Source organism: Camelus ferus, chromosome 6 (assembly GCF_009834535.1).
Source record: "Camelus ferus isolate YT-003-E chromosome 6, BCGSAC_Cfer_1.0, whole genome shotgun sequence".
In the NCBI taxonomy this organism is placed as follows: domain Eukaryota; kingdom Metazoa; phylum Chordata; class Mammalia; order Artiodactyla; family Camelidae; genus Camelus; species Camelus ferus.
The window spans coordinates 29,238,598-29,251,469 of NC_045701.1; the positions used below are offsets into that span (position 1 = coordinate 29,238,598).

At 34.2% G+C, this 12,872-nt stretch overlaps 1 protein-coding gene across 1 annotated transcript; it reads left to right on the forward strand.

Moving 5' to 3' along the window:
* The first annotated feature begins 7,660 nt into the window (after nucleotides 1–7,660).
* LOC102507596 (olfactory receptor 4F3/4F16/4F29-like) lies at nucleotides 7,661–8,722 on the forward strand. Its single transcript, XM_006194851.2, has one exon. The coding sequence runs from the start codon at nucleotides 7,757–7,759 to the stop codon at nucleotides 8,720–8,722; it is 966 nt and encodes a 321-aa protein (XP_006194913.2). The 5' UTR covers nucleotides 7,661–7,756.
* Nucleotides 8,723–12,872: the final 4,150 nt, after the last annotated feature.

Consider the following 12,872-nt stretch of genomic DNA (forward strand, 5'->3'; position numbering starts at 1 on the left):
CAAGAGTTTCAAGAATACACAATGGGGAAAGAATAGTCTCTTCAACAAATGGCATTGGGAACACTGAAAACTGAAGATCCACCTGCCCCCCAAGCCACGCATAAAAAGGAAATTGGGTCCCTAACTTACACCCAACACAAAATTCACCTCAATAATGGCAAAAACTTAAGTGTAAGTCTAAACTATAAACTTCTAGGAGAAAACATAGGGATAAAGTTTCTTTACATTGGTCTTGGCAATGGTTTCTTATATATAACACTTAAAACACAAGTAACAAAAGCAAAAATAAACACTTTGCACTACATAAAACTAAAAAGCTTCTGCACAGCAAAGGAAACAATCAACAGAATGGAAAGGCAACCTATGGAACGGGAGGAAATCTTTGCAAACCATAAGAGTTTATATAAGAGGTTAATTTCCAAAATATCTAAGAAACTCAAATAACTCAAAAGCAAAGACCAAATAACTCAATTAAAAATGGGCAAAGGTTTAAACAGACATTTCTATAAAGAAGACATACAAATATATAACTTTGACGACTGCCTTGTTGTTAGTCTTTTCAAAGAAGCAACTTTTGGCTTTGTTGGTCTTCCCTACTTTATATTTATTTTCAGGATTTTTGATTTCTGCTCTTATGTTTTCTACTTTCTCTGAATGTATTCTATTTATTTTCTAGCTTCTTATGTTGGAAAGTTAGCTCTTCAATTTTTGGGCTTTTTTCTTTTCTCATTTCCATTGAAGTACATGTAGGTTTTCATACGCCACAAGTTCCATTCTAAGTATTTTAAATTTTCCACAAATTTTTCATGGAAACACAAATTATTTAGAAGTTTTAAAATTGGAAAATATGTTAAATTTTAAAAAATCTTTTATAAACTTGTAACTTGATCGCATTTGGTTATAGATTCAAGTCATTCTGATATTGATTCTTTGAAATATGTTAAATTACTTATGTTCTCTCACTTGGTCAGTTTTTGTAATTGCTCCATGTGTGTTTGAAAAAACAGTGTTCTTTAGTTGCTGGGTACAAAGTTCCTTGTATTTCAAACATATTATGATCGCTTACTCAATCATTAATATTGTATGTAATTGTTCAAATCTATAATAACATAGCTATTTTTTGTCTATTTGACATATAATGTGAGAAAGGTATTGAAGTCTTCTATCACGTTTGAAAAAATGTTGTATTGAATGAATTTCTGCTTTATATATTTTGAGACTATGATATTAATTGTATACAACTTTAGAATGTCCCTGGTGAATTGAACCTTTCATTATATAGTAGTACTTTCTGTTCCTAATAATGCCTTTTCATTTAACATATGTTGTCTGATATAGATATAGCTGTGCTAGTGGGTTTCTCTGGATATATAATTTTCCTAGTATTTTTACTTTTACCTTTTTTCTACCTGTATTTTTTATATATGCATCTTATAAATGGCACATAGATGCATTTTTAAAGTCTATTATGATATTCTCTACAAATATGTAGAGCCCAGACAATAATAGCTAAACTTCACGGAATTCATGTAAGAGCTGATCATTGGTAGAGTCTGTGTTTATGAGGAATGAACCATTTGGATACATTAACTGTAAAAATTATTCTAAGCTACATCAGAAAAAATTGGCCAAGCATATTCTAAAAATGAATATTTGTTGAATACTGACTGTTCTGCACTGAGCACCACTGCTTGCTTGCCTTTATTGATCAGGTTAAGGCAGGGTGTGGTGGGGTGTCAGAGCTAATCAACTGTGATTCTTTGTAGGAGCTAATATGAAGCAATAATACCTGAAGAAGGATGGTAATAATATAAGTGGAGGAAAAGATTATAGAATAATAAAAGAAAAGTACAAGAACCTCTTTTATGAAATGTGATCAAGGAAGATTATATCTATGGAAAAGGTATATATCTATTTAAAAACTTTCAGACATAATAATTCCTCTTATCCTCCAGTAATAAACATTTTATAACCTGACAGTATTCTGATGAAACAAATCTGCAGTTTAAGGTCCTGAATTTTGAGTCTGCTGGGACTGAGAAGCAGCTAGAGAGTGAAAATTGCTACATTGAGAGACAGCTTCATGCTCTGTGGTTTCTCACTTGCTGTTACCTCCTTGTTCTCAATGAAGAGTGTTTTTGCCATGAAACTTCCAGTCAGTACTAGAGTACAGCAACACTCTTTCCCTTTCCTGACTCATTTTCAAGCATAAATATTTCTGTATATTGATCTAAGGTACCATTAAATCTGGTACCTAGAAGCTACTTTCTTTCCTCTGTTCTTCTGTTCTTTTTATTCCCTGGGTGAAAATCAGTCTGGACTCTGAGGCATGATTCCCAGAAAAATCCAATCAATGAAGGGCTGGCTATTCCCAAGACTCACACCAACATTTGGTCACCAAATGCTAATTATAATTTTTTTTTTTTTTTTTTTTTACTTGGAAAACAGTATTAAACTCTTTGCTTTGGAAAGGTTACAATCTCGATCAGATTGTGAAACTGCCCTCTCCCGAACCGAGAAAAATGCTCCTACTTCAAGGACAGTTATGTAAAACGTATGTAAAACAAACAGCAGATTGAAAATGAATCCTACTTATCCTTGGGTCTCTCTCCAGGGATTGATTGCTCAGTATTATTTTCCTCTCTTTACTTAATCTAGTTTGTTATTTGACATATTTGATGCATATGTAATTTGAACAAGGCACAAAAAAGAGTATCAAGATGAATAAAGTATGGCTTTTGCTCAGGGTACCGGGCAAGAGTGTTATGGAGGAGATGACACTAAGCAGGCTGGTGAATGAAGGCTGGGAATTTTGACTAGAAGAGGGTGTTCCAGGGAGGAGGAAAAGCATGATGTTTTCATCTTTTCTATTTCTTTTTAAAAATTTGTAATTTTTCATCTATTCTATTCTATTCCTTTCTGTTCTCCAATTCTGTTATTTCCTTCCAGTTTTTTTCACAGTAGATAAATTCCCAAGTGATGTTTTCAATTTCTGTGTTTTATAAGGTCTCAAATTTTCTCATTGGGTCTCATAATCTATCAAACTAATTCTTCTTTTTCTCTTTTAGAAATTATAGCTCTTATAAATGGAGACTTTCTATCTTTGCACACAATTTGGAGAGCATTGATCTACCATCTGAGGAGAATAGATTCTTTGTATAACTGAGATAAGAGAGGGTTCTTGTTCTTACTGTCTTTCTTTGTCAATAGGATTAATAACATTTTCATCACTGGATATGAGTCATTTCTAGGGCTCAGAGAATATTCATTTTGGTTGTTTTTGATGCAACACAAATGAAGCAGACAGTGGAATCCAGGAAACCACCACTGTCATGTGAAAAGTTCACTATATGGAACTCAGATCAGGTATAGGCAACTCAGAAGTTGTCAAATTGTTGATGTCTCTTTCTGTTGTGCAAGGAGGTCAGGTTAAGACTGGGAGAGTTGTAGCAGACTGGAATACTCAGGAAGCATGATACAACTAGGGACAGACATAAGTAAAATAAAAATACTATGAGAGTTACGGAAGTTGGGTTTTATACAAACCCAGGTGATTGCATGATTTCCTCCTAACACTTCATGTACAAGTAGCTCAATCTGTAAGTGGTTTAATTGAAAATGATGCTTTGGAGGCTCAGAACTCAAAGAATATAAGATCTTGGTGAGGATGACTTGCATAGCTAGTGACAGTAGGAGGGTAGCAGACAATGAGCAAGAGTGGAAGGCAGCATGACAAGATGGGGAGGAGCTGGGGATGACGTGGTAGACACCAAAGACCCACTTGTCTTCTATGAAGTTCTATCAAGTACCTTGGTAGTAAAAGCTACTTCCTCATGCCCATGAAGTTATTTCTGAATTTAGGTTGTGAGTGACGTAGCGAGTAGTGTAGTGAAAAAAGCCTGAACTCTGGAGTCAACTTTTTTTTTAAATTAATGTTTTTTCTTTAAAGAGACATACATGGGCGAAATAGAAAATATATAAAAGTATAAACAAGATGGAAAAAAATCACTTAGTTCCTTCCTAGAAAGCAACTGTTAAAATTTGACTATTCCTTCAAGTACTTTTTATTCAACTGCATCTTTAAAGCAATGGCAAAATGGAGTTTGAATTTGACACTTAGCTGTGCAAAATTAGGCAATTCGTTTAATCTCTTTGAGTCCTTATTTACTTATCTATAACATAGGGATCATATTCCTCCTTCCTACGCTCTTTCTTGTTATTGGGCAACAAAAAGGATGAGAGATTTTTAGAGGATGACAATAAATTTTTAGAAAAAGGAATTAATGTTATAAGTTTTGGTATTTATATCCTGCAGGAAACAATGAAAAAAACAAATTTAAATACAACATTCATGTTAAGACACATCTTAAAGAAACTGTCTTAGCTGAAATTATGTGAAAGAATAGGAACATTCTTAATTCAGATGAGTTTATAACATATGGCTAATAATGACCAATAACATTCTTTTATACAGTGATTTATTTCCAGGGGGTATATAATACAGCATAATATTTATAATGTTAATATATGATATATAATTAATTCAATATTAATGTTTTCTAAAGCCAATATGAGATCAGAATAAAGAGAAGTATGACCTGTAATAGTCAGAAATTAATTGTAGTATACTTATGATTAGATAGACTCTTATTACCATGCTACAACCAAGATTTATTAACACTTTAAAGAAATAGAAATGATGTGCAGATAGACAGTAGGATCAGAGAATTCCTAATATGTCAAAAAGAGTTGAGAAAAGAGATGCCATTAATAATTAAAAGTGTTTATCCTGGATATCATAAAATTAAGGAGAGGTGTAATAGTCAAAAAAATTGTATGGCTGAGTCACTGTCCAAAAGATTTAGTTCATGACTCCTATGACATTTTTCATTTGCATGAAAGATCAATATCTGGTGGTAATAATAATTTCTATCTCTACTGAGGACTCAGCAGAAGGAAATAATGCTAAATAATCATCCTAAGTAGCTTACGTCTAAGGGTTCGGAGAGGAGTGAGAAAACCATGTATGGCACCCTAAAAAGGATGCCCACAACAGGTTTTAGTATTTACATACTTGTCCATATTTAAAATTATGCTGTGCATTGTCTATTTAGGCACGATCTGCCCTTTGGCCTCTAAGCTACAAGGATGTAAGTCTTTCCCTATGTTAATGACTCTAGTTAGAATTCTTACCTGAGGAATTACTTTCCTCAGGTGTAACCTGTAGAACAGACATTATCAACAGGGAGAGAGATGACAACATCTTTGCACATCCCACTATTGCCAACATTTCTCAGAAAATAGGAAATGGTGAACAGTGTTAGATGATGCAGAGAGATCAGAAGGATGAAGACTTAGCTACTCTGAGGTATCTGGTGATCTTCATGAGATTCGTTTAAAGAAGGTGGAGGGGAGAGCAGTCAGACTGCAAGGAGTTAAGGAGGAGGTCATTGATGGGCAATACAGCAGATAGTACTGAGGGGGAATAAATATTTCTTGACAGAAGGAGCATCTTGGATAGATGGTACAGAGCCAAATTACAGAAGCACATTCTAAATTAGAAATTTGTACTTTCAAAGGCAATAAGAACCACTGGACATGTTTTGGTGGCAGCAGGTATATAATCAAATTGCTACATAGGAAGAGACGTCTGATGGCCATATTCAGGTTAGATGGGGAGAGATCAGTTGTCCTGTGTTCCAGAATTTCAGTTATGATTAGTGAAAGCAAATGAAGACTTGAGAAGAGCAGGATGGATGGGATGCTTGTAGTATTATAATAGATCTGAAAGAAGAGCTGCATTGGAAGAAGCAGATGCTAATTTCAAGAAAAAATAATAATAGCATGTAAAAGGCTTCAAGATTAATCCATTTCCTTAAGAAAACCTAAGGAATTTCAGTAAAAAACCTACTATGCTCAATCAGAAAATGTGATAAGGTGGCTACATATAATACAAAAAGAGTATTTCTCCTTTCTAGCAACAGGAACCTAGAAATGGAAAAGATACTCCATTCACATTGCCAAGAAAAAAAAGTTTAAAAAATACACAGGAATAATTTTCACAGAGAAGTTACAGAACATGTCAAAAAAATGACAAAATCTTATTAAGGAACGTGAAACAAGGTTTGAACAGATGGATAGATGCATGATGTTTTTGAATGGGAAGACACCATCATAACAATGTTACTTCATTAGAAGTTAATGTACAAATTTAATGCAATTTGAATCAAGTGGTCCAATGGAGTTTTGGGGTCTTTAAGTTAAATGGAATATTATATACTCAAGAATAACCAAGAAAACATGGAAAATACCAACAACGAAGGAGGGACCTGCTTTGTCGGATACCATGACATAGTATAAAGCCACTGCTATGAACTATTGATACTTTTACAGAAGTTGATACATGTATCAGTGGAAACAGAATAAAGAATTTAGAAGCAGGTCCCAAAATATTTGAGAATTCAGCAACAGTGAAAATGGTAAGTAAATTCAGTGTGGCAAGATTGGGCCACATAACTCAAGGTACCAGTACAATTCTATTCATCTGGAAGAAGTTAAAAGTGGACTTACATTTTAAACCATATACAAAAGTAATAGAGCACAGTCATAAATAGAAAAGAAAAAATAATAAAATATTGAAAGAAAATCTGAGAGTGTACATGTATGATCCACGAGCAAAGGATAGCTTAACTTAAGATTAAACTCAGAAGCTATAAAACATTAAGAGCTGTATTTAATCATGTAACAACTGAACTTGGGTATAACAAAAGAAACCATAAACAAAAATAATACGTAATTGATTTAGAAAAATATATAATGAATGACAAAAGCTTAGTATCTATACTATAAAAAGAGAGCTCAAAAATTGACAAGAAAAAGATAACATAATAGGAAATAGGAAAAAGCATGGAAGGGCAATTTACAGAAGAGCAAATCCAAACTGCAAAAAAACGCATGTTCAAAATGACTGGTCGTCAGGGATATGAAAGTTATTGTAACAAAATCACTTTATACTCACTATACTGGCAACAATTTGAAAAAGTATAAACATTTATTCTTATGAAAATATGTGTTATTACAGTCTTTTTGGAAAGAATTAGGTAAAACTACTAAATTAAAAATACGTGTTTTTTGATCCAGTGATCCCATTCTTGGGAATTCATGCCATACACAGGGAAGCATTAATACACAAGGATATATGTATAAGCATATTTCTTTGCATCATTGTCTGTAGGTCCCCCCAAACTAGAACTAGGTTAACACTGGTTAATAGGGAAATTAGTAAATAATGGTCTATCCACAGTGTGAAATAGGCAGCCATTAAAAATGATAAATTACAGCACCTCTCCAGCAGCTCCCTGTGCCTGTTTGCACATGTTTCCATGTTGTGGCATACTTCACTGTAGATACTAGGAAGGACAAATCTCTCTTGTTTCTTAATGCACCTCTCTTAAATTCTTAGTTGCCTTTGTCTCCATTTTCCCTTCTTGATTATGCACTGATGCCCAAACCTGACTTGAGGTCCATGATTAAATGATACCCAAGATATAGGCATGAAAAAAATGTCTGATTCTGGCTCTTTGTGATCCTTTTACTATGTGAGCTCTAAGTAACTGTATACAGCAACAAAATGATCTTTAGTTTTCGTTGCTTGTGCAACTGTATAGCCAGGACTTTCCTTCCAACTTACAAATTATGTTTTTCTCCCTCTTATGCTCTTCAGGTAACTTCAGGGTCAGCCTTGTGCACGAAGTTGATGGATGGAGGAAACCGCTCGGTGGTGTCTGAATTTTTGTTGCTGGGACTCACCAATTCTTGGGAGATTCAGATTCTTCTTTTTCTGTTTTTCACAATATTTTATATAGCAAGTATGCTGGGAAACCTTCTCATTGTGCTCACAATCCTCTCAGACCATCATTTACATTCCCCTGTGTACTTTTTGTTGGCAAATCTCTCCTTCATTGACACAGGTGTTTCCAGCATTGCAAGCCCTAAGATGATTTATGACCTTTTCAGAAAACATAAAGTCATCTCCTTGAAAGGGTGCATAACTCAGATGTTCTTTATTCATACTGTTGGTGGCACAGAGATGGTGCTGCTCATAGTCATGGCCTATGACCGATACATTGCTATCTGTAAGCCCCTCCACTACCTGACCATCATGAGCCTAAGAATGTGCATTTCTCTTCTAGCTGTTGCCTGGACCATTGGACTCATCCACTCTGTGGCCCAGCTTGCTTTTGTTGTGAACTTACCCTTTTGTGGTCCCAACAAGATGGATAGCTTTTATTGTGATTTTCCTCGATTCATCAAACTTGCGTGTACAGACACATACAGACTGGAGTTTTTGGTCACGGCCAACAGTGGTTTCATCTCCATGGGCACCTTCTTTATTTTGATTGCGTCTTACATCTTCATCCTGGTCACGGTTCGCAGACACTCTTCAGGTGGTTCATCCAAGGCCCTCTCCACTCTCTCAGCTCACATTACCGTAGTGGTCTTTTTCTTTGGCCCTTGCATTATTGTCTATGTGTGGTCTTTCCCTACCTTACCCATAGATAAATTTTTAGCCATCTTTGATGCCCTTATTACTCCTTTAATGAACCCTATTATCTATACATTTAGAAATAAGGAGATGAAGGTGGCAATGAAGAGACTGCTTGGTAAGGTTTTAAGTTTTAGGAAGAATTTTTTCTCACACAGTACAAGAAATTCAGGCTGATCTTGATTATTTTCAGAAGTTAATCTCTTTTATTATACTTTTCACAAATCTTTTCAGTGTAGTACTGGTTTTCAGTACCCTCTGTGAAATCTCTCATTAAGGACTCTGTTCTGAGCTGGTCAGTTTTTCACAGGCTCCTTGATCTAAGGAAACTGAAAACACTAGGGAGGGGTGAATTCAGCATTGGAATGTAGTGTCCTTTTCAGTTACTACTGAAGACATTGGTAAAGGCGGAAATGTCGCATATTGGGTACATTTTCCATCAAAAGAAAATGTTGGATGCTCTTCTCTTTGGTAGTGATTCTCAAAGATGTATCTTTTCTAATATACATGAATATCAATATCCAAGCCCTCTGAGTTTTTCAGTGTCTATGTATCTGGAGGAAAAAACAAAATGAAGAAAATAGCCTAGGTAGCTTTGAGAATTTGAGGCTGCTAACATCTGGACTTGACCATCCACACTCCAATTTAACTGACACTAAGGGTTTTACATTTAGTTAGGATTGGAAGGTGAAATTTGGGATAACTCAGAGTGACAACTCAGGAAACATTAATATTATTAATTAATCAAATTTTGGGGGAATAGATGATGTAAAATCCTATACTCCTCAGTGTGTGAGATAATTATGTTTTAACCTGTTTATTTCCTAAGCAACAGCCACCATTTTTATATGGCAAAGAAAGCTATTTGAATATTAAAATATTATAAATGGTTTGAATACTTTGCAGCTAAAAGAGGCAACACTAAATAAAAATGCAAAGGATTTCTATATTATGGGAACCAGATTACTGACTAAATGAAAAACAAAGTGTCGAAAGTACAAAAGAAAATTTATTACAGAACTGTTTAACTGAAGAAATATAAATGGTATAATGAAGTAATGTATTAAAAGTTTTCATGTGATAAAATACATCATACAATTATGATAAAACAGATATATTGTTCAGAAATAATTTAAATAACTAAAGAGTATCTCATTGTCCTTTTCTTTTTTAAAGGAAAGTTTGTTTTCATTATTTATTTATTTATTTAATTGGACTATAGTTGACTTATAATATTGTATTAATTTCAGGTGTACTGCATAGCAATTTGGGTTTCTTTTTTTTGCAGATTGTAGGTTATTACAAGATATTGGGTATAATTCCCTTTTCCATACAGTAAATCCTTGTTGCTTATCTATTTTGTGTATAGTAATTTGTATCTGTTATTCCCATACTCCTAACTTGTCCTTACCCTGCTCCATCTCCCCCTTGACAACCATGAATTTGATTTCTATGTCTGTGCATCTGTTTTCCCATTTTTTATATAGAGTCAGTTGTATTATTTTTTTAGATTCCACACATAAGTGATATCACGTAGTATTTGTCTTTCTCTGTCTGATTTATTTTACTAAGGTCCATCCATGTTGCTGCAAATGCAAAGTTTTATTCTTCTTTTTATGGCTGATTAATATTCTATTGTATATATACATCACATCTTTATCCATTCTTCTGCTGGTGGACACTTTGGTTTCTTCCATATCTCAGGAATTACAAATAATGCCACTGTGAACATTGGGGTGCATGTATCTTTTCAAATTCGTGGGTTTTTTTTCCAGATATATACCCCTGAATGGAATTGCTGGGTCATTTTGTAGTTCTATTTTTTAGTTTTTTGAGAAATCTCCATACTATTTTCCACAGTGACTGCACCAATTTACATTCCTACCAGTGTATGAGGGTTTCCTTTCCTCCACATCCTCTCCACCATTTGCTCTTTGTGTCCTTTTTGATGATAGCCATCATGACAGGTGTAATGAGGAGATACCTCATTGTGGTTTTGATTTGCATTTCTCTGATGATTAGTGATGCTGAGCATGTTTTCATGTGCCTGTTGGCCATCTGTATATCTTCTTTCAAAAGATGTCTATTTAGGTCTTCTGCCCATTTTTTTTTATTGGATTGTGTTTTCTTGATAATGAGTTGTATGAGCTGTTTGTGTATTTTGGATATTAACCTCTTGTCAGTTGCATCGTTTGCAAATATTTTTTCCGATTTCGTAGGTTGTCTTTTCCTTTTTTTAATGGTTTCCTTTGCTACCTCACTGTTCTTTTTGAGTTACCAAATGAACCTCTGAATGATCATCGTCAGCAACAGACTGTTAGTAAAGGATGGGAAGATAATGTTTAAGGTTAAAATTAATGGTTCTAACAAATCTTTACCCTCTCCCCTTCACAAATTTGCCAGTAAACAGCAGCTAAAAGATTAGACCCTCACAAGCTTGAGGAAAGATATTTTGGCTCTTCTCTTTTTTAGTTCTTGCCTTCATGCATTAAACATTTTCATCCTATTTTTAAAATTGAGTTATAATTGACATTTAACATTACATTGGTTTCAGGTGTAGAACATAATGATTTGGTATTTGTATATATTGTGAAATGTCACCACAATAATCTAGTTAACATTCATCATTACATACAATTAAAATTTTTTTCTTATGGTGAGAACTTTTAAGATCTATTTTCTTAGCAACTTTCAAATATACAATACAGTATTATTAGCTATGGCCACTATGCTGTACATCACATCTTCAGGACCTAGTTTATAACTGGAAGCTTAAACCATAAAAAAAATTTTTTGAGGGGGGAAAGTGGATTATATGATTATTTATAAATGCTTATACAATGAATAACCAGACAACATTAATTTTTCTTTCTTTTTAATTAAATATTTTGGAGTTAAATAAGCAAAGCCACAATTATTCAGTTGATTTTTTTCCTTCTTCACATGTAATGATGAAATAGGATCTTATACCTGGATTGTGAACAAATCAAGAGATAAGTAACAAGGGCATTAATGCAGTAGTGAACACCAACCCCCCTCCATCCCCAGACCCAATCTTCCCACAGACACTACCAGTTAAAGCCACAGACTGTAGACTAGGTCTGAAAGAGTGACTCACTTTCCATGAATTCCTCTAGAGCTGAGAAGGCTTTTCTCAATCTGATGTGTACCCCTACAGCCACAAAACGGAGCAACAGGGAAAATACTGAGACTATATCCAAGGTCCTCACCCAGTGGCTTCTGCCTCAGAATAAAATAAATTAAACCATGTATTTTTTTTAACCAGCTTTCCTTTGGTGTGTATGTAGTCAGTCGTCAAATTTTACTAATAGGAAGCACGCTATAACACATCATTGTGTATTTTTTTGATTATTTTCTAGAATAAAGTAGCTATGTAACTCCTGGGCAAAGAGTAACCATATCCTTAAGGCTTTGGTTCATATTACTAACTGTTCTCCTGAATAAGGAGGATTTGTCATGGACATAGAAAACAAAATAGGATTACCAAAGGGGAAACAGCGGGGAGGGATAAATTAGGGATTGGGGACTAACAGACACACATTACTATATAAAAAATAGATAAACAATGGGGACCTATTGTGTAGCACAGGGAACTGTATTCAGTTTCTTGTAATAGTATATAATGGAAAAGAATCTGAAAATACGTGTATGTATAACCTAATCACTTTGCTGTACACCTGAAACTAGCATTATAAATCAACTACATTTCAATAAAAATTTTTTAAAAGATTAGACTCTAAGTGTTTTCATTTTTATTCAAATCAATATATATTCAAATTCCCCTTGATTTATTTACAAGTTTCAAGCTTAATAGCTTCCTAACTCTTAAATTTAGGGCACCTGGTTTGCTAAGAGTTTTCATCAAGAAAATGTGCTGTATGTTGTCAAATGTTGTATCTTGTGTTGAGTACTCTGTGTCATAGTTTTTTGATGGTTTTGGTTCTTTGGATGGGTGCTCTTTCAATCTGGAAAGTCAAGTCTTCCTTTATTTCTGGAAAATGTTCTTAAGTGAGAGCCTTAACGATGTGTTCTGTTCCATTGTGTTTTCTTCTTTGGCACCCCAATTATGTGTACATTGAAACTTTCGTATCTGTGTCTTCTCTCTACACCTTTTAATCTCTTACATCATTTCCACTTCGCTGTCCTTATCCCTGTCTTTATCTCTCCTATTGTGTTTCAGCAGTGTCTGCTTCCCCTTGGTCTCTTTCACAGACATTTTACCTTCATATCTGTGATGACTATTTTTTCTGCTATTCTTTCTTGAGATATGTCTGTTCATACTTAGTCTCTTTTCCTGTCAAATATT